The sequence below is a fragment of the Ornithodoros turicata genome, unplaced genomic scaffold, assembly GCF_037126465.1.
Source record: "Ornithodoros turicata isolate Travis unplaced genomic scaffold, ASM3712646v1 ctg00000746.1, whole genome shotgun sequence".
In the NCBI taxonomy this organism is placed as follows: Eukaryota; Metazoa; Arthropoda; class Arachnida; order Ixodida; family Argasidae; genus Ornithodoros; species Ornithodoros turicata.
In genome coordinates, this window is record NW_026999400.1 from 3,173,457 (window position 1) to 3,199,521 (window position 26,065).

The 26,065-nt window shown below is 46.5% G+C and overlaps 4 protein-coding genes across 4 annotated transcripts; 3 read left to right on the top strand and 1 right to left on the bottom strand.

Moving 5' to 3' along the window:
* Positions 1–3,723: 3,723 nt before the first annotated feature.
* LOC135374759 (biogenesis of lysosome-related organelles complex 1 subunit 6-like) lies at positions 3,724–6,624 on the bottom strand. The gene is made up of 5 exons (XM_064607686.1): positions 6,433–6,624; positions 6,026–6,134; positions 5,821–5,908; positions 5,658–5,744; positions 3,724–4,759 (listed from the first exon to the last, which is right to left on the bottom strand). The coding sequence occupies exons 1-5, from the start codon at positions 6,587–6,589 to the stop codon at positions 4,634–4,636; spliced, it is 567 nt and encodes a 188-aa protein (XP_064463756.1). The 5' UTR covers positions 6,590–6,624; the 3' UTR covers positions 3,724–4,633.
* Positions 6,625–11,345: 4,721 nt separating this feature from the next.
* On the top strand, positions 11,346–12,504 carry LOC135374728 (lactosylceramide 1,3-N-acetyl-beta-D-glucosaminyltransferase-like). The gene is made up of 2 exons (XM_064607649.1): positions 11,346–11,483; positions 11,562–12,504. The coding sequence occupies exons 1-2, from the start codon at positions 11,421–11,423 to the stop codon at positions 12,456–12,458; spliced, it is 960 nt and encodes a 319-aa protein (XP_064463719.1). The 5' UTR covers positions 11,346–11,420; the 3' UTR covers positions 12,459–12,504.
* Positions 12,505–15,360: 2,856 nt separating this feature from the next.
* LOC135374834 (UDP-GalNAc:beta-1,3-N-acetylgalactosaminyltransferase 1-like) lies at positions 15,361–16,719 on the top strand. Its single transcript, XM_064607767.1, has 2 exons — positions 15,361–15,541; positions 15,631–16,719. Exons 1-2 carry the CDS (start codon positions 15,485–15,487, stop codon positions 16,618–16,620), a joined length of 1,047 nt encoding a protein of 348 aa, XP_064463837.1. The 5' UTR covers positions 15,361–15,484; the 3' UTR covers positions 16,621–16,719.
* An 851-nt stretch (positions 16,720–17,570) lies between these two features.
* LOC135374710 (beta-1,3-galactosyltransferase 1-like) lies at positions 17,571–19,343 on the top strand. The gene is made up of 2 exons (XM_064607628.1): positions 17,571–17,693; positions 18,256–19,343. The coding sequence occupies exons 1-2, from the start codon at positions 17,619–17,621 to the stop codon at positions 19,210–19,212; spliced, it is 1,032 nt and encodes a 343-aa protein (XP_064463698.1). The 5' UTR covers positions 17,571–17,618; the 3' UTR covers positions 19,213–19,343.
* The last annotated feature ends 6,722 nt before the right edge of the window (positions 19,344–26,065 follow it).

The following is a 26,065-nucleotide window of genomic DNA, read 5'->3' on the forward strand; positions in this document are numbered from 1 at the left end:
TGGCCGACTGGTTGTGCATAATATCCACCACGTCGCAATTTCATTGGTCGTGTGCCCAGTGTTGTGTGAATTATCTCAAACTATGGGCTCTATGGGGAGCTGTTGGAGCCTGGCGACACCGTACGCATACGTATGAGAATGCTCTCGTAAGGCAAGCCTTACTGCACGGGAAGATATATCCGTTTTCTGTTTTATCCGACCTTTGGTGCTTCTCAAGGGGGAATAATGTCTCTAACCCGCCTCGGAAGGTTGGCAGTGTATGCTAGACAGTTCACCACTTCAGCTGTTAGAAGATCAGGCCATGAACATCACGACGAGGGTGGAGTTCCCGGCGCTGTAAGATGACCTCTGTGTTCTCCATTCGAACAAGGCTAGATAGTTTAGATACCTCAATATTATGTAAAATGGAAACTCATTAACAATCAAGACCATAATTACACTAAGAGGTGAACTCTGTCAGGTATAAACTCACGTTTCGTTTTGTGTAGTAGACGCTATATCGTGGAAGCCTATTCTGCATGATAGTGTGTTAGCACAGCAAGGCTCTGGTATATCAAAAGTGCAAATGTTTCCATTCCAGAATGTGCCTTTTAAAACTGGAAACCGGTACGCCTTGACACTGAAGTTCATCCTGTTCTTCGGCAGTGGTTTTGCGGTGCCATTCATCGTGCTTCGACACCAGCTTCTCAAGAAGTGAACTGCCCTCGAAATGTGAGGCTGTAAAGTGTTGCATACCTCTTAATATGAGATACCTTTCGTCCTTATTTCCCACTTGGAAAAAGCATAAGCAGTTCTTATTTAATGGATGAACCGGGCACTATCCTGTATAATTAATGGTTACATTCTTTAATCAAACGGAGCGTTAGTAGCACACGGAGGATTCAATGAACAGGAATAAAGCTATGTTCTCAAACGAGCGAGTTTTAAAACAAGAGCTGGAAAGCGACGCGAGGGCGAGGACTCGCTACATCTGGCTATTGCCTAGCGACACCACGTCCAGCACCTCTGTTCCTGAAGGTGTTCTCGCAAGAAAGAATGGAGCAGAAGACTGTGCGCATCGTGTCGTCCAAAATGCTCTAAGTCGTCTCACATAATGCCATTCTAGATGTGTGGCACTTATAGCCCTGAACACCATGCATGTCTTCACGACGACACTGCTTACGTTTTTCACAAGACCATTTTCCAAACTCGCAAAGCATCGGCCACTTCTGTGATTATTTGCTACGACATTGGGTCCCCTAGTGGATTCTGGAGGGAATTTATTTACACACAATTCTTTGGCTTAATTTTTGTGCTTGATATAGCACAGTCAAAATTATTATTGCAATTACGAGTGTATTACATTTCCATGTGCCAGCACGTGCATATGTTTTTTTTTTTTTTGTTGTTGTTGTTGTTTATAAAGTCGTGCCATCTTGGAAGCGAGAGCGAAACTATCCACAGGCCACAGGTTCAGCAAGATGGTGACTTCACGCTCGCGCTGGGGGCTCGTTGGTGGGAAGTGTGACATTACGCTTGGTTGCTCTAAATGACAGCTCAATCCGTGTTAGACTGCCTTCGTAGTGATTGTTGCAAGTAGGCCAGCAGCTGAGTAAGTTCTTGCTGGGTCAGAAACCATTACCACAGTCATATGCATTGTCCGATATGTCCAGAGTGTGCCATTATAGGAATGCATGGTTACACGTAATTTGTGGCAAATTGTGCTGGTGCTTTAGTTGTCAGCTCTGTACCTGATAATTTATTTAATCACAGGAGTTATTGGGAGTAGAGACAAAAAAAAAATCGCCTTACTTGAATTGATGAGTGTTTTTCTTTTCGTTCAGCGTTGAAATGTGCCTAGAATGGTTAATTTACTATGTATCTTGTATATGTTTTATCCCTTACGTTACTTTGTTTCTCTTCCACAGGTTTGTAGCATGTATAGAACACACATGAAAGGGTGCCATTCCAGTCTGCCCCACAACATGTAACACATTTAAAAGGTTTCTTGAAAAACTGTCAGCTGTACTGATTTGCACAATAAATGCCTGGGTTTAACCACGTGTACTCGGTGTACCTTCAGCGTTTGTTTCACTGCTAATGGTGTATGGCTAGACCCTCGCGTTCTTCTTGAAATCTGGAGCAAAAATCAGGTTCTATTTCGGGGGCTGTAAAGCCTGGGAACATTGGGTGAAAAATAATATTAAAAAGACGCTTTTCACATTTCAGGCAAACACGAGACGCATGGTCAGTAAAATGTTGGGTATCAACAAAGTTTCATAGAAGCTGGGTTCATACAGGCCCTTTAAATCTGCGGTTATCTGTGATTGTTGAAGCTTTTCAAGGGCCCTTGAAACACCTTTCAATGGAGATTCTCCCCTTGCATTCCTTGGAAATGTGGACAGGGCTAGATAATTTAACTGAAATCAACACGCTGCAAGTGATGCTGAGTTGGAAAGGCTTCACAGGGAGGAATGCTCCCTCTTCGGTTTGTTGTGCTCTATATGCCACTTTCGGTTACGTATATGTGAAGGGTTGCACATGCTTTAACCTCAACTGTCTCATGCTTCAAATTCAGGTCTAAGGAAATGCTGGGTGGAAAGTGCAAGTTGCAGACTGCCTGGCTAGAACATAAACAATATTGCTGCTGGGTCCGGCAACACACAAGTAATCTCTACTAAGTGATATATAAGAAGACTATCAATGTCACCACAATGGGCGAACCAACGTTGAAAAGTCATCTACGATGCTCGAAGCACGTATCCCAGCAGAGCAGGAACGGGGGGGGGTTCTTCCATAGCTGGTTAAATGTCAGTGGGAAACCATAGTGTTGGGAATGCCTAGACATGCGTGAAAATGTACATAATTCCTCTCGTCTCAGATCCTTGGAGCAGCCTGTAGGAAGCATGACATAGGTAGTTCAGAAGCAGAGACATTTTGGGCAACAGTTAGGGTTCTCACACTTTTCATACAGTTCTTCTGTAAGTGTTGTGTATGTTTTTCAAATGATGTTTGTTCTCGTATAGTGAAATCACCAGGAGCTTTACTTGTGGTGAGAGAAAATATGCACACATTCTGTGTCACAGCCTTTGTCTGCTTTTTGCTTTCCTAGTTCAATACATGGTGAAGAAATCTGAACACTTTATGCTGCTATGTATTTGATGTCACTGGCAAGCTGTGTCAGCTGTTACATGTTACAAAACTCGAACGAAGGTCCAAATAACTTTTCTACCGTTCTCGAATTTTGCACTTTGGAATGCTTAAAATTTTTGCTAAATTTTCTGTACAAACCCTGCATATAAGCCACAACTATGTTCGACAAGCTTTAGGAAGATCCCACTTCCACCACTGCCTTGGATGTGTACAAAGGAAGCTCCAGTGACCTGTTAGTTGTGGGTAGAGTTATAAGTTAGTACCTGTGCTCCGAAACTTATTGTAACTGTGATATTTTGCACGATTATCAGCATTATCAATCATCATGCGACAGTGCTTTCAGAAGATAGTCAGAGACCCTAGACATTACTCTGTTAGGTTGTTTGTTATGCTTTTTATTTGTTTGTTTAGCCTCGGGACACTGTTTTTTATGCGTATTTGTTGAGGGTTTGAACCATTTATAATGTGGTTATTGTCATCAAGTTGGATAACTGTACCTACTTCAGCCCACACCACCCACAACCAACCAGACATTTGTTGTTGCACATAGTAGTCAACTGCCCAAACATCAGGGATTTTCACAACCCCCCCCTCCCCCCCCCCCCATACTCCTAATGCTCTCCAATATTTTGCAGACCCCCTACATTTTGTGTGTGTATGCATGGCTGTTGTCAATGAATTCAGGCCTCTGTGTGTCCCCAAATGAAGCTCCAACACCCCACTCAGCAAATCCAAACACCGTTTCAAGAAGCGGTGGTACACCCATTGTTAAGCTCTAGCTTCATGGCTAGCTTTTCAATGTGGCTTTTCGGTCAAAATAATTTCGGATGTTGCAATTTCCATTGCTGGTTCTTTGTCACAGTTGAGCAACTGATGATGTTGCCACACTGCCTTTATTGCTGTTTCTAACTAGGAAGTGAACTGCTGAGGCTTATGCTTCTCAGTACCCAAAGTTATGCTAAGAACATATTATATCAGTTTAAGTTATTTACTGCTCATTATTGATATTTATCCGCATTCTCATTGTTTATGATCTATGCTCTTTACAAGGCATATTTATCACAAATCAGCATCGTGCAATAAACAAAGACCCGTTTGTTGTTTGACAAAGTAACAGGACAAGCGCGGCGTATGCAAGACAGGAAGTCGCAAAACTGTACAGAAACTTTGGCACAAGAAGCACATACAGAAATACGAGACACATAAGATGGTCTGCACTTAGGGCTGCGTAATGGCCTGACTTTTTCTTGTCCATAGGAGCTACAACACAGTACAACTGTTGTACTCAACATTAACCCTGTACAAAATATATCTACACACATTTGTAAATATTGTCATCTAAAAATAAATATGCTCTCACGTACAGCTAGCAATATGACAGTAAAATCAAGTTAGCCTCGCAAAGCTGTGTGGTACAGTCACAACGAGAAAATAGTCCTCGCATCGCGTTGTTGCAGAGTGAAACCTTCTCAGTGGTTCCAGAACAATGTTGCAAGATCAGTTACGATCTTGGTTTGACAGCAACTTTGGCCATCAGATGTCTCTCTCGTTCTTCCTCACGTTCTTTCTGTTGTTCTAGTTGCAGCGCTTCTTTCTGTTTCAGCTGCTGAAGCCTCAAGGCTCGTTTCTGTGGGTGAAACACAATATGCTTCAGGAGCATCCTTCATCCTATCATCAAACATGGCAGTCAACTCCACAGCTCTCAATGACAATACGAATAGCAGCAATTTTCGAGGATTATTAAAAAGAACAGTGAGGTAGTTATGAGATTCTGACAGCAGGTTGGTTTGTCATGTGTGTGCGTGTCATCAAACTGAAGGCCTCAAAATGGCTGCCGAGTCTTGGAGATGGAGTGACCCCGTCTTCGCTCTGCCCTCAAGGATCCCCAGAGCTAAGTTTGACTTCAAGGGGACCTTTATTTCCGCTATATTCACTCTGCCCTCGGCTATCCCTGGAGCCTTCAAGGGGTCCTGTCTTTCATTCCTTCAAGTGAGCCATCCAGCAGCCCTTGAGTGTCCAGAGTGAACGTCAAACAGAGTGGACGACTGCAACGACACCGTTGTCGAGTTTGCGGGATACATTTCTAGCCAAAGGGAAGACAGTCAGGTGTGCAACAGAGATGGTTGCATGACTGAAGCAATAAGAGAAGTCACTGTTAATGATCGAAGTTCTAAAGTCTACTTGTGATGTGCTCTGTTATTGCATAATACAATTGGTTCGGCAGCCAAAAGCTAGAAGCCAATCTAATGGGAGAAGACAGTAGTTTGTGGTCACATCCTTTCTTCCCTCAAACTCAGGAAGAAACAACCTTCAACAAAAATCCCTTCATTGCGGTAATACGATATACATCAGCGTTTCATAGTCCAAACATGCGTGTTCAGCTTCCTCTAGTTATGGTCTGGACCACTTATTCGTTTCTGCTGTGGCAGCCTTCTACTGTGGGTGCAGGCACGTCACTGCTCTAATGAACTTGGCACATCTGATTCCAATTCATAACACTGGAAAATGTTCTGAATCTTACATACCTTAAGTTTCCTGGACCTCTGATATAGCTCTGTCATTTCTTTTTTTATCTTGACGAGCTTGGAATGATAGAGTTTAGCAGTCTGGAACTACAAGGTGTACAGTATTGATGGCTATACTTCAAATTCGAAATCACACAGCCTACGTGGTCTTATTATTTCATACCATATCTTCAAGGTTGTATAACTCCTGCATTTCTGCAAAACGACCATTTTCCTGTTGTACTGTGTCAATGAGTAGGCGTTGGTTCTTACTGCAAAGGATATAAGAAAAAAAAAACATCATGTCCCATCCCTGCTTAAGTCCACTTTCTGAATGAGATTCCTTCCAGTCGCAAAAGAGACTCTTCAGCATGACTAACTATACATACGTTAGGTCTGTCAATATGGATTGAAACTTCTTCAAGTCATCTTCGTACTCCTTTAATACACCACCAGCAAGATTCTGAATGACTCTAGGATCAGCATGGAACTTCTCTTCTGTGTATAGAAACATACATTCGTAATTATGTGACAAATGTATATAAAAGCAAAAGCAAGTTTGTGAGTTTCATGCCAATCAGTAGTAGAAAGTACAAGGAGATGGATAAACCGTCGATCAGTGACAGCTGTTAGCATATTAGTGACGACGGTATATAATAATGGTTATTCCTGTCACTTGCTGCGAGAGGTTCGGAAAGATCTTCTCAGCACTGGACTTAGCAGTAATTTTTGTTTCACGATTCTAATGATCGTTCACATCGACATTTTATCATAGATCACTGACAAGCACCATTACCCGCTCGACTTGTTTCCGTTTCGCTGTGAGCGTCCCGATTGTCCCTTGTTGGAAAGGTTTGCGTTGCATCTGCCTCATCTGCCAGTGCGTCCTTTTTCAACTCTGCACTTTGATCCTGAATAATCTGATCGCCTTCAATTACTAAAGCTGCAGACATTCTGAAACAGAAACAGCTCCAATGTTTACGCTGTTCTGTAATGGGATGCGGAAGTGCGGAATAAATGAATGTCGGTGACGTTGAGGCTTACGCGACTCTGACTGAGCGATGGTTTCGGTTTTGGTTACGTCATTGTGTGTCTTACCGAACGTGCGAAAGATAAGAAATCATGATTCGCGATATTTATCCGCGAGAAAAATAGGTTCGCTCTGTGGCTCAGTGGTATGGCTGCCAAATATAGAAAGCAGTTTGAAACTAATCATCTGAACGTGGCAATTCGGTATAGTATGTATATCCCTTTCTGCGCTCTGGTCAAGAGATGGGCTCTGAAAGGGTAATGCAGAGGGTACGACAGTGCCGGTTCAGTTACTTCGAAACCGTGTGGTCATATACGATTGTGTACAATTAATTAATTAATATTATATTAATGCATAATCATTTCGAAACAGAAAATGTAAACGTCACAGTAAATAAAGCCCCAAAATAAGGTACCAACATACACTATTTTTGCTGACAAAATCTTATTCGTGATTATTAATTACTGTACTCCACTCAGCGTATAGTAAAAGACTGCATGTACGAGGGGTGTTCAAGTCAAACCGGGACTTTCTGTCTCCACAGTGTACAAATGGTTCGCGCTACTTCATTTTCACAAGCTACAGGCCTCCGCGTTCACCACGTGGTGGTCCAAAGTTTGTGCAAAAGAGAAGACACGTGCTGGACAAGGTGGCCGACAACGAGGTGAGCGCGCACATCGAACAGCGAATTGTCATGAAGCTTCTCGTGAATGAAGGCGTAAAGTCATTTGAGATTCATAGAAGCTTCAGGCTCAGTATGTCCACGATACACTTAGCCGCAGCAAAGTGTTTGAGTGGTGCAAACGGTTCTTAGACGGCCGTACATCAGTGCGGGACGATCCCGGCCGGGACGGCTCAGAGCCAGTGTCAGAGTTCCTGAGAACATCCATCTTGTGGAGCGCCTGATCCTGAAGGACCGACGGATCACATGTCTCGAACTGGCTCGAAAGACGGACCTTTCTGTGGGAATGTTGAACATTATCATTCATGAACACCTCCAGTTTCGGAAAGTTAGTGCCCGTTGGGTTCCAAGGCAGCTCTCTCTGTTTGACCGGCAGAGGAGACTGGAAATCTCCCAAGAGCTAAGGTACCGTTTCGACACTGAAGGACAGCCGTTCCTTGATCGGATCATCGCGTGCAATGAAACGTGGGTGCACAATTTCACTCCTGAGTCTAAACGCGCATCAAAACAGTGCAAGCATCAGGGCTCGCCAGCTCTCAAGAAGTTCCGAAGCACCCCGTCTGCGGGGTGAGGTAATGGCCACGGTTTCGGTTTTCTGGGACAAGGCTGGCGTTGGTTCATGTTGATTTTCTGCCCAGTTGTACCACCATCAATAATGCATATTAGTTCCAGGTTCTCAGGGATGTGTATAAGCAATAAGCGCTGAAGCAAGTGTTCGCCGTAGTCGGCCACGCTCACTCGGGCAACGTCACGACCACTGTGGTCACGACTATCGCAGAGGGGTTTCGTGCGCCCTGGGCGAACTTCACAGGGAACGCACCCAGACAGCACAGTCGGCGCCCAGATTCGAACCCCGCTCATCTCCCAGTTTCGTGGTGGCGGTGGTGGTGGTGCTAATGAAAGCGCTCGCCGTTGTCGGCCTCACAGGGGTTGGCAACGTCACGAATAACGCTCTGGGGGAATGTGGGTCCTGGGCCGACTTCTAAGGGAATTGTGCCGACATAGGTCCGACAGCGTCTGGGTAAAACCCAGAGGAAATCCCGGTCTGGTTGTGGAGTGCCACACCAAGACTCCGCCATGCTCCGTGGCCAAGTACCATAGAAATCATAAGGAGAGAGGAGTTGGTGGTGGTGGTGGTCATGGTGAAAGGGCTCGCCGTTGTCTGCCTCACTGATGTGGGCAACGTCACGACTGACGCCCTGGGGAATGTGCGTCCTGGGCCGACTTCTAAGGGAACTGTGCCGACAGATGTCGGCACAGAGGAGTTATTATGAGAGTTCTGTGCAGAGTACCAATAGGCTATGTGCCGCTTTGAGGTGAAGAATTGGAAGGCCTGTCTCGGCCAGTATACCTGTAACGAAGAAGAAGACCTGTCCTTATTGGCTCACGGCCATCTCTTGAGAGGAAGAAGAAGCAGAATGTGGCGGACCGAGATTTGTGTCTCTGATTTGTGACCTCTGTCTCGAGATTTGTGTCTCTGTCAAACATCCTTTCGTTTGAGCCTCTCATAATGCCAGTTAGAATATTCCTGTGGCAGCGGGTCTTTCGCCTTTCCTTTTCTACTCGCGCCTCTTTTAGCTCCACTCTCATCATCATCCCCCCTGCATCCCCATCATCCCTTGAGTATTATCGCGCCTTCCATCACCTCCACCATCACCTTCACCACCTAGCTTGTCACCTCTCGACATCTCTTGTCTTCTCTCAAGTCGACAATATAGCCCTGGCAAATCTCCTTTTCTGGCTCATGGCCATTCTACATGGGACAGAAGAAGAAGAAGATTTGTTTGACGCGCCTTCGGTGCTTTCTCCTCCACTCAACATTTACATTCATCGTGCAGGAACTTGTACGTCCCCAACCCCAATATGACCCACTGCGTGGCCAGAATGAAACAGAACATTTCCCATTGCACAGTCAATATTTGATTGCCTTCGGCAATGCTCTTTGGCTGCCTTTGAGCAGGATGGGCTTCGATTCGTTACTATCATTCGGGGCGGTTTACACTGGATAGTGGAGCCTGTCCGTGGCATTTTACATTCAACATTTGGCTCTGCTAAATGAAAGTGCCCCAGGGGGCGCCAGGGGGGGGGGGGGGTTAGCCGGTTTGGATCAGGTTAGATGAGGTTAAGTGAGTTCAGGTAAGGTTAGTCCAGGTTGGATCACTATAATCGGGGATTTTTTCAGCAACCCTCCACCACCACCTCAAAAAAAAAGAGAAGAGAAGAAAAAAATATAAAAAAATACATATATATATGGTAAAGTGGGGCTACTTCAAGACCGGGGGCAAGTTGAGGATAGTTTGGGTTTTTCGCGTGGCATTTTCTTAACAATATTTTTTTCTCGTCTGTGACACCAGGGTGGGCACAGCCGTTGTCTGGGCTTTGAGGTAACGTGTTGACGTTCTGCACGTGGCTTTTTAGAAAGACGTGCACATGAGATGCTGTTTTGCAGATGTGGTCGAGGTAGCTACCTTGCCCAGCCGCTGGCTAGACAAAGAGTTCCCTTCTCACTGGGCGCCATCCTGTCGTTTGGAGCCTCCCACACCGAGAAATGCGGTTTGAAATAGCGTCGAGAGCGGCCGCCTTTCTTAGGTGGTGGTGATGGTGAAAGGGCTTGCCGTTGTCGGCCTCACGTATGTGGGCAACGTCACGACTGACGCCCTGGGGAAATGTGCGTCCTGGGCCGACTTCTAGGGGAACTGTGCCGGCATATGTCTGAAAGCGTCTGAGGGAAACCCAGGAAAAACCCCAGACAGCACCGGCAGCCACGGGAGCTGGTGCCGCCTTTCTTACCATCTGCTATGGCTTCCTTCTACTATCATGCTATCCTACCATCCTCCTTGTCCCGCGTGTGAAGCCGTGGGCCTCATGAGTCTTTAGAGATTACTCTGCACGAAACCCTGGGCAATCGCCCTGTGTGGCTTGTGGCCACTGTACCTAGTGGTGGAAGAAGAAGAGGGGGCCTTTTTTTTGTCCCACCTGTAACTTTCGCGAACATTGACTTCCAACTTGCTCATTTCTGCTCCTCGGCTAATAAAATATGAACTCACGGATATGATGCTGTGTCACTGCCCTGTGTTTCCATGTACACTACTGATGGCTGACCGTTTCGGTTGCCCCTAACAAGAGACAAAATTTAAACCCGGCATTATTTTTTTGATGCCCTTAACTTACCCATAGGGTGGGGCAAGTTGATGCAAATATGAAGCCTGTCATTATTGGATCGTAAGAAATAAATATCCGGTTTAGCACCACAGTAATTTGTGCATCATTTCTCAAAGGTTTGGGGATTCAGTTAACGAATTATGGTACACTTTAGGCGATTATTCTGACTGCTATTAACAAAATAGCTCAACTGACTTCAACATAAACCACCTTACCGTATATATACCGGCGAGACAGACGAAAACCACCACAAAAGCAGCAGATATGGGCGTTGCACACATCCCTACGAGCCCCCCCCCCCCCCCCCGAGATATAAATACTGAGAATGTCCCTGACTATAATTCCCGGAGGGTCCAGGGGGAGGGGGGAAAGGGGGGCCGTGCCGGAATTTGTCTGTGCCCCCGTGTCGGCATCGAACTACGTGCGGTTAGCGGTCGTTCGCATAGCTTGTGCGTATGTTGTTTTCGTATTTAACTTTTACAAAATGTTTGGTTTGTTCCACGATTAATACAAAGGACATTCGTACAAGTGCAATTTTTGGACCTTATAGGCTTTGTTGCTTCGAAAAAAATCCATCTGTCACACTGCTATACACTGTGGCACACTAGCCCGCCATAGGCACACATTCAAGACCTTCATCAGCCATAACTAGCAAGCCACGTTTAGCTACTGCTACGTAGCGATTAGCTACGTTACTGATAAAACCGAAACAAGCCAAATCAAAATCAAAATATTTTGATGGGGAGCTGGGGAAAAAAGCTGTGAGCCGCTTTAATGTTATTATTCTTATTGGGGGTATAGGAGAAGAAGAAGTCACACTTCGTTTCTCCATGCCCTTGTTCTATGGTGAGCTATACTTGTTCCCCTTGTTCGATATTAACGTTGGAGTCGTCTTCTATGTCCTAGAGTTATGACATTACCAGGATGCTCTCGAGTGGTACGGGCGTGGACACTGCGTCTATTAAGACAGAAGGTGAGAAGGAAGTTCTTAATTTCGATAACGCTTATTTTAATAGTCTGCATATACTCATCGCTGACTTATTCCTTTAAGGCGAAACTCCTGGTGCTCGTCATCTTCGTACTATTTCTCAGTGGGATCGTATCTACTTTGAACCAAGATGCCGAGCGGTTCACAGGCCCACCGCGACTGGAGAGCACCTGCACGAACTGCTCCCACCATGGTTCCACCGCCCAAGACAGCGCTTTCCCTTACGGCTACACCATAAACAGACCACGTGCCTGTGACGTGGTATCTTTACTCTACCTCATCGCTGTTCATTCCGAACCGCGCAACCTGGTTGACAGGCAATTAATACGCGCGGATGTTGGAAGCGCATCTCACCGCAACTTCACCACACGGCTAATCTTCTTTATGGGCCTTCCAGCCAATGGCGAGTACCCAATGGACCGAATTCACGAAGAGGCCGCATACGGTGACATTGTCCTGGGCAACTTCTCTGGTGCACTGGGCAACGCCACAATGGTTAGCATCATGATACTCAAGTGGACTGATACGTTCTGCTCCAACGCGCAGTTCATAGTCAGGCTCTCTGACAGTGGCAGAACAAGCGCGAGGGCTCTTCGTTCAATGTACGAATTTCTGAGAACCTATTCTCGGGTGTTTGACTTATTCGGTTCAGTAGTCAACCTCGACGGACAACCCTGCGAAGTCCTATCTAACGGTGAACTGAGGTACTGTCCAGGACCGGGATATCTTACGGGGTGTGTCTACATAATGACGGGACGGGCTGTACGCCCCCTGTACGAGGCTGTGGTTCGCAATCCTGTCGTTCCTGTGGTACCTGAACTTTATGTGACTTACCTGCTTGCGGAAAGCGCTGGTGCTCGGAGAGCAGATATTCTTCGTGTGCGTGGATGTTACCTCGAGAGGATACCTCTAACGCGTGGGATAGTGAGGTGGTTTAGAATGAAATTGGGAATACAGTAATTACGCGTAAAATGCACTAAACTTAGATATATGACTATATGTTGAGATTTCCTGTTATGTCGCAGTTCATATTAAAGGAGCACAGAAGTCATTTTTAACACCGTTTTCTTTCTCTGCAACTTTTAAGTAGGCCAGTAAAATGCACTATGACAAGTAATTCACCCCACAGAGCCATAATTATCGCAGAAATAGATATCTACCCTAAAAACCGCGTCATGACGTTGGTAGACAGACTGAAAACCGAAACAAATCGGAAGGGGATGGCTGTGTTCCACGAATGGGCACTTGTTCGCTGCCTCCTATTAAAAGAAAAGTAGGACCGACTTTCGTGCGCGACCTTGCTCGACCCTAGCTTCGAGCGTAGTTCAAGTCTACCAAATTGGTGGCGCTGTCGAACGCTGTGACGTCATTTGTTTACGAACAGGGAGAGGTTCATTGAATTTAAAATACACCGCAAAAAAAAAAAAAAACGATCGTGTGAAACGGTAGTGGAGAGCAGTAATCTGTTACCTTGCGCTCACGCTACGCCGTTCGCGCTCGCTGATTGGTTTAGAGTACCTTCTGCTAGTCAGCTGTTCAGACCTCTGAAGAAGCATTGCCCACAGGGAAACACCCACGCTACACTGAAATCCTCCATGCCCCCCCCCCCCCCTCCCGAAGGGACAGGCAGAGGGCAGAGGGCAAAGTTACCTGGAAAAGGAACGAGTTCCTCTGAAAGTTACCACGGCGCAAAAGTACCGACTTAAGTTACAAGTTACCAAAAAGGGAACTTAGTTATACAGGAACGAGTTACCTCGAACTCTGGGTAGTAGCAGCCACCGTTCACGGCCGTGGTTTTTTTTAGCTATTTGAAGATTTTCAATTTCATATTTCACAGGGTGAATGCATAAATTAGTACAGAGGAACATATTGAACATGATTGTGGGCTTGTCAAATATGTATCCATCCTTTCATGGCCCTTTTAAGTTAAAAGTTACAAAAAATGTAGATTAGCTACAGTAACGAGTTATCCCCGACACAGGAAAAGTGTGCACTGTTTATTCAGAGGCAGTCATGATTTCTCTCAGATGCCATAATGATATGAACCTCTGGACAACCGTACAGTTCGCAGTGCCCGTCAGAGAGGCGGGGGGTTGCACACTTTGTCCCCCCCCCCCCCCCACCAAAAGCACTCTGCCCCTCTTGGGAAACATCCTGGGAACGCTCATACGTATTGTCCCAGGAGACATACTCCAAGCATCGCACAGTATACAGTCACAACAACTAGTCAAAAGGTAAAAATTGAGCAGCATGGGCGTCCGTCTAAGCGAACATAAGAGGAGCAGAGCTGCCCGCCTCAGCGTGGTCAACTACGGCAAGCAGTTCCATTGCCTCCAGCACCGAATCAGTTGCGGTGGCTGCAAGCCAATCTTCTACGTGCCAGTTGCAGTGAAACTTGGGATGCTGGTTCATATAGATGCAAATGCATGTTTTTTTTATTTAATAATAATAATAATAATAATAATAATAATAATAATAATAATAATAATAATAATAATAATTGGGAGTAGGTTTACACGTGTGGCTACTTGCTGCACTTGCCGCAGGGCAGGACTGCGGATAATTGCGACCACTTCAATCCCTTTTATCCGTTGAATGGAAGGAAAACCTCTTCTGAAGGAAAACCTCTTCTTCTTCTTCCAATGAAAGGATGGCCGTGAGCCACTACGGGAGATTGGCCAGGACAAAAAGGGCGTAATTATGTCAGTGTGGTAGTGATGGGATGTAAGGCCAGGTTAGACGCGCGTACTTACGACATATATGTATATGACGCATGATGACTATGCATGAGCAAGTAGGTACGCATGTATGTACCAGTGTGCGTACGTGAAAGTGTATGAGAGTAGGAAGAAAGTGCCTAGAAGCGGTTGGAGAGCACAATGTACGACACGAGACCTGCTACCCACAGACCTATTGCAGACCGCAGTACGGGATGCTCCGAGAGACAGCACTAACGCTAATGAAAGTGGGGCTCCTAACAAACGCAAAGGGGTCCAGATATACCTCTGGCGTAGTTGGCCAAAATGAGAACAGATGAGCAAAAAGTGTTCTTCTTCCTCATGTAGAACCTTCTAGCCCGCCAAAGCCCAAAGCTAAGAATAGCCATTAGGTACATTCTTCTTTTTAGGTACATACAGGGTTAGTCTCACAAACGTTACACATTTTGATCGCATCGTAAAAATAGAAGACTGGGTTTATCCAACACCAAACTTTGCAGACTCGTAGCCACTTGTTTGAAGTTTCGTTGGAATTTTTTGTGGGCATTATGGTCCTGTAGAAGAAAAATTAAAAATCAAGCAAAATTTCACTCCATGCATTTTCTATGGCCTATATCACTCAAAAGCCGACATTTTCTGCTGTGTGCGCTTCATTTTCATTTCACCACACATAGGTGGCACCAGCATATGGAACAAGACTGGAACATGAGGGTTGGTGCATAACGTCAGAATTAGCCTGTCAGATCGTTGTAGGCAGCGCTACCTGTGTGAAGTGATGTGAACGTGGAACAGACACAAGAAAAAATGGCGGTGTTTGTGTGGGATAGGCCATTGAAAATGCATGGGGCGAGATTTTTCTTTATTTTTAATTTTCTTTCTACATGACTATAGCGCTTACAAAAAATTCGAATGAAACTCCAGATAAATGGCTATCAGTCTGCAAAGTTTGGGATGGGCCAAACCTAGTCTTCTATTTTTACGGTGCGATTGAAATGTGTAACGTTTGCTAGAATAACCCTGTAGGTACATTATTTTTAGTCCGTCCAACTCCAACATTCTTCTTCTTCTCCCTCACACTTTCTGTCCTTCATTTAACAGGCGAACGGCCATTGCCCTGAGGTAGAAGAAGAAGAAGAACAGGCGAACATCGATAGCCATTTTCCAAGGAAGACGAAGAACAGTGTTGCATTCTGGAACGTTCTGCTTCCCTCTAATTATGATTAGCAACCTGGCGCTCACGGGCAACTTTTTAACTCTATATTGAACAAGATGACTCGACGTCGTCAAGTGCTACGAGCATTGGTACGGCGCATGGTGAAACGAGAGGTAGTACCCAACTTTTTACGCTTCATAAGCAATCGAACTTTAATTTTCTGCATGCACTATAACAATGATTATATTCTCTTATGATGCAGGTTCTGGTACTCGTAGCCTGCGTACTGTTCCTCAGCGGGGTTATGTCCATCTTAAATCGGCAAGGAGAGAGATTGCCTTGCTGCGGAACACTCTTTCCACTTCCACCGAACTGTCGCCGCTGTCCTCCGAGATTCGAAGCTCCTTGCACAAACTGTTCCAAACCTGGTTCCATGCCTTACTACAGCTCAGAAGGCAATGTCTCCTCTATCGACTATGCCGTCAACGCACCTCGCGCATGCAAGGTGGATGATTTGCACTACCTCATCGCCGTCCATTCCGAGCCACATAACTTGGTGGACAGACAGATACTGCGGATGGCCATTGGAGGTCCGCGTTGGCGCAACGTCACTATACGGCGTATATTCTTCATGGGTGTTCCAGCCAACAATGAACCTCTACTGGGTCAAATCCTAGACGAATCAAAGCGCGGCGACATTGTCATAGGCAATTTTACTGCTACACCAGCTAATGCCACTCTGGTCAGCGTCATGATACTGAAGTGGACAGTTGAATTCTGTCCTAATGCACAGTTCATAGTTAGGCTGTCCGACAGCGGCAGAACTGACGCGAAGGCTCTGCGTTCGACGTACCGATTATTGAAAAAATACTCCTCGGAGTTCGACTTCTTCGGATCACTTGTAACCCTGGATGGACAAGCCTGCGATGTACTATCTGGCGGGGAACTAAAGTATTGCGCCGGTCCAGGGTATCTTACCGGGTGCGTGTACGTCATGACAGGGCACATTGTGCGTTCCCTGTACAGCGCTGCCGTTCACCATCCGGTTTTTCCTGTTGCACATGAACTTTACGTCACCTACCTCCTAGCAGATAGCGTCGGTGCTAGAAGGGTAGACTTCGTGTATGTTCATGGATGTTACCTCAAGAGGAGGATATCAACGCGCGGAATAGCTAACTGGTTAAGGATGAGGATTGGACTTCCGTGTTCAAGCGTGCCTTCGCTTTTGGGCCGTGTTGATGATTATTGTTGACCTCATTTTAAGTTGCCGTGCGCCAACATGTTTTTATTTCATATTTTATGTAACAAGCTTGGCAACAAATCAAGCGCATTAAAGGTGTATAAGCATTAACGTGTTGGGTTAACCGTATGACTAAATTCTGATGCAGTACAAGCTCAATATAGCAGTCCCTTCGCAAAGTGGTGTATAACAGGCATATAGATTACAAACTCCATTAACTTAAGCTGCAATAATTGGTTACCCCAAATTAACGCGTCAGAATTTGCTCATCCCATTGTGAAACGGAACTATAGTCTCACAGAAGTATGTATAGAGAGACTTCGATCGACGAAGCCCTGCTTTCGTGTGCCTCACTTGATGTAACTACGGATCGGTCCAGTGTACCTCGACAACGTATCCGGCAAACCATTTGCCACCACAAGACAGATATCCAGATGACATTAGGTAAACCCCGAAATGGGAGGCGTCTTTTGCGAAGGGCGCTAAATGTAAGTGTCACGTGCTTATTTCGGCGCTCGTTGAACAACCTTCGGATGTGCAGAATTTATAAAAAAAAAATGACTAATCACTGTCAGCTATCTCCAACCAGCCAAGGTAACTAGAAGCAGGAAGAGGACCGAGGACGAAGAAGAAGGAAGAATAACTTCAAGGCCAGAAAGAGAGAAGAAGATGATGAACTGTTCAGTATAACTTTAGGGAGACTTCAGTAGATTTTCTTCGTGGTTCACGGCCACTGAGTGTATGTAGACAAAGTGCAAAAGTTTAGCCATGGCTTTTGGCTGTGCACCACATCTGTAGAAGTAGAAGAATCATCTTCATCTCCCTTTGTGGATGGAGAACAGATAGGGAGGAATTCTGTATGTGCGCACACATTCATCATCCCCATCGACCAGGTCACGTTTAGCCAATAGTTTAGCCCTGGCCAATCTGACCTCGCTTGGTGAATGACAGCCAGATACGGAAGAAGAAGAAGGAGCAAAAGAAGGTACTCAACGTTTCACCACAGCCCCATGTTTTGGAACATGAAGGTCCTCCTAATCTGCCAGCGTTGTAGAATCCTCTGGAAACGACTAGTTAAACGAAAGGTGATTTTCGTTATATTTCTGGGGCTCGGATGCATGACGCGGTGCATCACTACGTCGTGGAAGTTGATATAGCCGTCAACGAATACAACATGTCTTCCCTACACTCAAAGTAGTGCAGAACCAAAGCAAGCAAGTTTTCAGCGTTGTACTTAGCGTATATTGTATCAAAATCATAAAGGTGGCGTAACGCGCGTGTATGCACCGCAGTGCAATATGGCTATGCCTTGCCCCCCCCCCCCCCCCCCCAGCGTTTCTGTCTTCGTAATCTTCTTGATTTTAAACCTTATTAGTTAAGATTGGAAGCACAAAACGACACTACAGTTCCTTTTTTTTTTCTTTCTTGTTTTCTTTTTTTTTTCTAGTTGCCTTAATGTGCCCGAACGATTTGTGGCGAGGAGCATCGCAGCGTTCTTCCAAAATAAGACAGTGCAATGTTGATGTACGTTGTCGCGTTTATTGCAACTTAAACTACCTCTAATACGTTGTGGAGGTGTTTCCATTGAGCTGTGCATTTCACAACGCAGTGGTAAGATCTTTGACATACCTCGTTTGTCTCCCTCAGATCGCGGCAGTCTTCATCGTCTTCGCAATCGTGTCCCTAGCGGAGGTTCAACAATACATCCAGCGACCCAAGAGAACACGCCATTGCTGTAAAGGCTCGTCAGAGGCAGAGGACTGTAACCGATGTTCCCCGCATTCCACATTCTTCCTCAACACCCTTCCGGAGGCCGGTTCACCGCGCCGCCTCAATGAGCGAGCAAACAACGTGTTCCCTTACAAATACATCTTCAACGTACCAGGCGCCTGCAAGTCCACCTCATTACATTACTTGGTTGCTACGAACTCTGAACCTCAAAACCTCGTGGACAGGCAGCAGCTACGGTCGTCGGTAGGAAACTTTCTTCTTCCAAACGCCACCGTCCGACGATTATTTTTTATGGGACGTCCGAATCACCGTTACCCCATGGAAGAGCTTCACGAAGAACAAAGCTACTTTCAAGATATTGTATTGGGAGACTTTTCTGGCACGCCCGAAAACGCCACCCTTGTTAGCGTCATGATCCTCAAGTGGGTAATGACGTACTGTAGGAATGCGAAGTTCGTAATCAAGCTTTCCAACGATGGACGACTCTCTGCGGAGTCTCTGCGCTTGTCCTACGGCACGTTTAAAAAATATTCCGCCCATTACCAACTACTCGGGAACCTGGTGAGCCTGAACGGCCAAACATGCACACAGCCCTCTGAAGACAGTGAAGCACCGACTGACTGCTCCGGTGCAGGGTACTTGACAGGATGCGTGTATCTGATGACGCAGGAAGTTGTACGGCCCATGTTTTACGCTGTGGCTAAGAACCCGATTATACCAGCGGAAGACCTCTATATGACTTACATTCTGGCGGAGAGTGTCGGGGCAAGAAAGGCAGACGTGACTGTCTTCCACGGGTGTTCCTTGAAACCTAGAAGAGAACCTCTCGGGCTCCTGGCGGTGTTGGTCCGTAAATTCGGATTTGAATATTAGAAAATGTCTGCCAGGTAATTATCTTATTTCGTTATACTGTATACGTATTATTTGTGTACTGCAGTGCATGCGCTGTTGTCACATGTGGAACGTTGAATGGAACTATACATATAGTCACGTCCAGGCACGTACTTTAGGTTCTTTGTTTCTTCTGTGGTTTTAATAGTGTGGGTACTGTACCAACAACAACTTTATTACGAGATGATGAAGGGGGGTTTCATCGCCAGGGGCGGTACTCTACCCCATTGCTGGTGGTGATGCGGGGAATGAAATAGTGAGCCCTTTCACAATAAGGATCGAAGTCCGATGGTATCCAGAAATGTGAAGAGAGCTTTGAGGGCAGAGCGTCCGTGGGCTGGATGTGGCCAGGGACCAAGCAATTTTGTGAGAGAGGGGGCGAGAGTCTAGCTCGTTAAGGGATCCGGGGAGTAGGGTTCGGGAAGGTTGGTAGTGTGGGCAATGGAGAAGAATGTGCTCTAGATCTTCTACAGCACCGCAGTGACTGCGTTGGGGAGAGTCAACTTGTCTCAAGCGGTAACGCCACTGCGCTGTAAAAGCCACATCGAAGCTCATTCGATGAACTAATGCGGCATCTTGACGAGAGGTATGTCGAGGCATGCGGAAAGTGAGCACTGGATCAACTCTGCTGAGCATGGCTGGGGGAGAATGTCAGGGGTCCATTGGCTGGTAGCCATGGGAGTCACGAGGTGTCGAAGTACGGAACGACGATCTCCTCTCAGCAGCGCAATACGCGTCTGTCTCCGAGACGATAGAGCTGCTTCTGCGGCGCTGTCTGCCTGTTCATTCCCTTCGACACCGCAATGAGCTGGAACCCATTAGACCCATTAACCCTGCTTCATAGACAGGGTTGTAAGCCATTAACACATCCACGGTACGGATTAGCTATAGAGAATATGTTCAATGCAAAGTAACAAAAAGAGATGCTAGATGCGGATGCTAGAATTTTCAGTTAAGTATGGCATAGAGTTCCGCAGCTGTGGATGAGGTTTGATGCGAAAGGCGACGTCCTTCCACTACGCCTTCGGATGGGATCACAAATGCCGAGGCGGACTTGCCATTTCGAGATGCGCCATCGGTGTATGCTGTGGCAGAGGTAGAGAACTTCGCATCTACCAGAGCATAAAAATGGGCTCGAAGGACTTGAGGGGGAACCTGATCTCTTCGTTCTTGGAGGTCCGGAAGACGCACGGAGGTGGGTGGCACAGGCAGAGACCACGGTACAACCGGCGGTGTGACGTCCTTAGCTATGAAGCCAGTGAGAGCCTGGCGTGTCCTCTGCGCTACGCGATGGAAATCACAGGACGGTATCGAATTTTCCTGAGAAGTGGGTGACGGGGTGCGCAATCAAACGTAGGAAGTGTCGCGCCGTTTCACGCTCACTGAGAACCTCCACCTGGGGTTCACCAGCTTCAGCCAGGGCTTGCCGTGTTTCAGCCATTCTTGTTACTCCCAGGCAGCGACGAAAGCTCAGGGCAAACAGGGTCCGAAGGGTATTTAACGACATTGTTGAAATACTGTGCAAGATTGGAAGGCTGTAAAGCACAGTCGCCCTCACTAAAGCCGCGGGAGCGGCTAGAAGGGAGCCCTGATCACAGCACCATCCTAAGCCAGAAAGATGTTGAATTGTAGGAAGCTGGCACTGTACTTTGGTTTCAAGGTGCTTAATGTGGCGAGCCCAGCGCAGGTCCGAATCCATAACCACACCAAGGAAGCGATGGGAACGTACAGGCTCGAGCTTGTTTGCACCAAACCAAAGAGGGGAATTTTTCATAGCCTTGCGGGTGAAAGGGATCTCGACGCACTTTTCGGGCGAAATAAGAAGAAGAAGGTCCATCCCAAGTCGCATGAGATACAAACGGCGCTGAATGGCTGGTCGTGACTTGCCTACTGTCCAAAGGGCAACGTCATCGGCGTACACAGGGAATGCTACTTTGCGAGGAATTATCGATTTTAGGCCTGCATTTACCACATTAAAGAGTGTATAGGACTCAGAATGCTTCCTTGGGGTACGCCTTGATGAGCAGGATGCTTAGGGTCTTCGCCATGCCCATGGGATATGCGGACAACGACAGTTCGGTTCGTAAGGGAATCGTGGAGCCAGCTGAAGAGCCGACCAGATACCTCAAAAAAGCACAAGGCGTGCAGCGCACAAATGTGCGAGACGGCATCATAGGCGCGCTTGATGTCTAGGAAAACCGATGTGCACGAGCATGTTGGACTGTAGAAACGAGGTCGAGGACTGGGCCCATGGAGCTTAGATGGCGACGAAAGCCTGCGTGAGGGAACGCACCTTGCCTTTCGAGCCACCAGTCGAGACGATGCAAAACCATTCGCTCCATCGGCTTTCCCACACAGCTTGTCAGGCTCACAGGGCAAAAAGAGGACAGGGCATTTGGGGGTTTGCCTGGTTTCAGGATGGGAACAACTAACACCTCCTTCCAGGTAGATGGTTGGGATCCCTGTTGCCAAGACGTATTATAAACATGAGGAGAGCTTGGAGTGACCGGCCGTCAAGGTTTCGCAGTGCGTCATAAGTGATTTTATATAGTCCCGGGGATGAGCCCACACTCACAAGTTTCAACGCTGGCTTTAGCTCGATTAGAGTGAAGTCACGGTCCATAACCTCCGCTGGACGGGGCCAGTCTTGGTGAATTTCGGCCGTCAAGCTCGGGACAAAACAGCTGTGTACCACAGTCGTCGAGGCAGCCGCCGGTGCCGTTAGGACGACGGAGAAATCCGTCGCTAGCGTGTTTTCGTCGACACCCTTAGCGATAGCCAATGCCGCGAGAGGACGTCCTCCAGCTCGAATTGTCCTCCAGATCTTTGTGGCCGGGTCAAACGGTGAAAGGTGTTCATAAAACGTACGCCAACGCTTCCGGTCTTCCTTCTTAAGTTCTCGTGTTACTATAGCTTTCATCCGGCGGTATGCTACAATGTATGGAAGTTGCCCAATTTGACGAGTCGTTCTTTCTGATGCTACGTACCGCCCTAAGGTGATTACGTAATGCCCTAAGGTGGTTAATTGATGGAGACCAATGTGGCCTGTTACCCTTTTAGACAGGACAGTCCTGAATGGCGCAACCGATGGCTTGCCAGAGGGCCTCTGGGGAAATACCGGTATGCACAGATGTTCGGAGGCCAGCGCGAAAGAGTCTCCAGTTCGTGAAAGTAATCAGTCCAGTAGTGGGTGAGAGAGGCAGTCTATCGTGCGAAATATATAGGGGAAAGTGGTCACTACCTCGGGTGTCGACATCGGTAGCGCACGACAAGTGGCGAATTATGTCTGCTGAGCACCACGAAAGATCCAGCGCATCGAGCGACGTTGGTGATCGCATTGGCTGTCGGTTGGTAAGTAGGCACATGTGAGCATTCTCCATTGCTTCCAACAACCTCCTTCCCCGTCCGTCCGAGTACTGTACCATTTTTGTGCGTTGGTCCCAATTTTATGTTAATCACACATGATCGACTTGACTGTTGCGGAACCAATGAGGAGTAAATGGGAAGTGATTGACTTGAAATTAGTATAAAGATCAGTAAATTATTTTCCAATAAATTCTGCTTGTCTAGAAGAAAGTTCTGGTTACTAATGATTTAAGCTTCGGTCACAAATTCAACGGTGAAGTTTGACCGCAGGCATTGCGTTATTATGCAGCTAGATACTAGCGATAACACCTGTTCGTCAATTTTCGTGAAGTCAGCACCGTTAAGAAGCACCGTTAGACTTTCGGTGCGTGAATTTCACAGTTACATGTACTCGTATTGTCCCATGAGGGCTCATCTAATTACGGGCGCGTCATAGCCATTAGTACGCTAATAAACATCAAACCATGGTCGATGGGGAGTAGACTGTTGAGCACTTGTGGTTATTCCTTGTTAATTTAGTGACACATGCTGTACATCTTCTGAACCAATGAGAAGAAGCACAGATTTAGCCTGTTGCATGGTCACCAGGGAAATCAAACTTCACACACACTGAACACAAAATTGAGAAATACTGAGCAGAAATGGTGTCGGAGGTCAAAATCTGAACCTTACGCGAAGAATCAAAGAAAGTAAAAGAGGCAAAGTTCAAGTAAACGGACATTAGGTAACTTGTTCAACAACAGCGCGAGTCAGTTTTGGAGGTTCCTGTCTGCTTCGCATAGAGGGATGGTCAAGTTACTAGTAACCATTAAAAGACAGGAACCGAGAGACACGAACACGATGACAGCACGACAAGTGTTCCGAGCCTCTTGGTTCTTGTCCCTGAATCGTTATGCACCAGCTTGTCTGCGCCCTTTCCCTCCTTTTAACAGTAACCAACTGTCTCGTCGACGATAGGGTTTGTGATTGTGAACACAACTAATCCTGTAATTGTGGTCAGTATGGTACGAGGAACGATGGCAGTATGCTGAATGTTGTAGCTGACAACCCTTGCTAATACCAGACACCGCATCGTCCAGTGAAAGCATAGTAAATGGAGCTGGGACAAGGCGCAGACTAGCTGGTGAAGCATGACGATGGAGGAATACCCTGAGTATGGTGAACCATACTCTGAAACACGGAACGAAGAAGTATGACACAACGCAAGTTCTGGTGTAGTTCTTGTTCAAGTTGTTGTGTCATCTTTCTCGTTCCGTATCTCAGTGCATTCCTCGATCGTCAAGGCATAGTGAACTCTGGCCGAGTTTTTCTACTCAACCCCGGTAACCTTCAGTTTGGGAATGACATATGCTTCTCGTCCGTCACGTGATCTGAGAGTAGCCACCAGAGGGACCCCAGACGATACAGAATGTCCTCTACTCCTCTTTTTTCCCTTCCTGGAAAATCATCCTTCGTCCCATTTTTTCTCTCCCCCACCAACTAATCTTTATCCCTTTTCAAAACTGGAGAAAGCGCGAACATGGTTTGGGACCCCAACACAGCATTGAACGTCGACAATCTGGAACTTATTCAGAGAATTGGCTTTGCGATTTATTTTAAATCTGCCTATAGAAAATTATACCCTGTATCCACATTATGTAATACGGCTGAATTGGAGTAATAGACGATTTCACAAAATCCCAGTGCTCCTTGCGCTCGCGTTGCATCCTGGGAAATTACTGGAATAAGGAAGGGAGAACTGTCCTGCACGTTTCGTTTTCGCTCACCTTGACACCCCTGCCTGCCATTAGCAAGAAAATTGTTTCTTCGCTTTCTTTCTCTGTTTATTCTTCATTCCTTTCACCACTGTGTGTCCTTGCCATCTCGCGAACCTATCCACAGCTCAAGCTGCATGGAATGAACCAGTCCACTAGCAGGCTCGTTGAGTGGCAAAAACTGCTTACCGTGGCAAGAAAAAGTTAAAATACGCGATGTGGGCACCGGACAACGAGCAGAATAAGATCCCGCTTGCATGCGCCGAAGCAGGCGGGAGTCACATGATCCTACTTTCCACGCAAAAACGACAGCGCCCGTCTCCCCCAGTGGTGGAGCCCGCACCAAATACCTTTCAGTTTCCATGACAACGTGGACTGTTGTAAAAGGAGAGCCGGCCACCCGAGAACCGCTTTCGGTATGGTGACCTTCGAGTACCTACTTCGGGCAAACGTACACGGACAAAACGTCACTGTTCATCCCGTCAGTTTGCCGACGCTTCTCGACGCTGTTCGGCGCCACTGTCGACGCGGTGGTATGGAAAAATCGCAGTTTTAAAAACCCAACAGTTAAAAAAAAAACGTCCAAATGAGGAATGTGGGACTTCGCGTATCCAATCCATGGACCTCAACGTATGAAACTGAGCCATACATTCAGTGGGTTGCCAACAGTCTCAGAAAATTTATCAATTCGATAGCCTCGCTAAGCCCCTTACGTCACAATTTTCGACCCAATTGCGCGCATTGCTTTCAGAAAATTACGTGCATCACTGTGTGGAAGTCGCTAAGCAACTGCGCATTGCTCGTCAAATACGGCGCCAAAAGCGTGCGCACTGGGTCTAAAACAAAAGTTGGCTATGTAGACATCATGAGCAGCAAGCCAGTCGGAAACATAGATCACTGTCTCTTGACCAATTTTTGATTATTTCCCACCAGGCGTTGCCCCGATCCGTATTATAGTACGGCGCCTGAATACTAGCTCCCTCTGTGAGCTACAGCGGGAGCTACTATTCAGGAACCCTATTTTAACGCCATTTTACTTGCAAATTAGAAGAAAAAAAGCCTTCCCTGTCACATGTATAACTTGTACTGGGTTTACAAGCAACAAGCTGTTAAACTACTCCGCGAACAGAACCTGTCCTCTGTATGAAGTCCCCTTCTCTTTGGACATGAGTGACCCAAGTACTTCCGTCACAGAGGGTCAGGTATGCGAGACAGGTGCCCTTGGAAGCTAGTATAATTTACTATACAGGGTGTCCCAGAAAACTTGTCATTGAATTATAATAAAAAAACTACGCACCTAGAATCATGCGGTCAACAGCATTTGCTCTTATTAGGTTTTTGCCACCTCCTAATGTGAATGTCATGTACCCCAAGTTTAATTATGTAAATATTTGCGAACTGAACTCGGAAATTTGCCAAGTAAAGGTCGCTTTTATAGCCCACGAATATGAAGGGCGTGCCGAATTCACTCAAATTCATGATAACTCACAGTGATATTCACGAGCTACCCCATCGGAAAAAATAGCCTAATATCATGCTTTTCGGAGCACCGGACCATAGCGCACGATGACTTTTTGAGCGCAATCGCTCGCAGTGCGACGGAAGGAGGTTCCGAAGCCAGCCCACAGAGTGATAGTAGAAAAAGTAACAGTTCCTAAAATTGGGAGAGGGAAAGCATTTTCCCAACGAAAGTCTGACGTGATAAGCCGTGCCTG

Coding starts and splice junctions, on each gene's coding strand:
- LOC135374759 (XM_064607686.1), bottom strand. CDS start 6,589: ATGTCTGCAGCTTTAGTAATTGAAGGCGATCAGATTATTCAGGATCAA. Junction 5,909..6,025: donor TCCATATTGACAGACCTAAC/GTATGTATAGTT, acceptor TATCCTTTGCAG/TAAGAACCAACGCCTACTCA. Junction 5,745..5,820: donor TATACAACCTTGAAGATATG/GTATGAAATAAT, acceptor TACACCTTGTAG/TTCCAGACTGCTAAACTCTA.
- LOC135374728 (XM_064607649.1), top strand. CDS start 11,421: ATGACATTACCAGGATGCTCTCGAGTGGTACGGGCGTGGACACTGCGT. Junction 11,484..11,561: donor TGCGTCTATTAAGACAGAAG/GTGAGAAGGAAG, acceptor TATTCCTTTAAG/GCGAAACTCCTGGTGCTCGT.
- LOC135374834 (XM_064607767.1), top strand. CDS start 15,485: ATGACTCGACGTCGTCAAGTGCTACGAGCATTGGTACGGCGCATGGTG. Junction 15,542..15,630: donor GGCGCATGGTGAAACGAGAG/GTAGTACCCAAC, acceptor CTTATGATGCAG/GTTCTGGTACTCGTAGCCTG.
- LOC135374710 (XM_064607628.1), top strand. CDS start 17,619: ATGTTTTGGAACATGAAGGTCCTCCTAATCTGCCAGCGTTGTAGAATC. Junction 17,694..18,255: donor AACGACTAGTTAAACGAAAG/GTGATTTTCGTT, acceptor TGTCTCCCTCAG/ATCGCGGCAGTCTTCATCGT.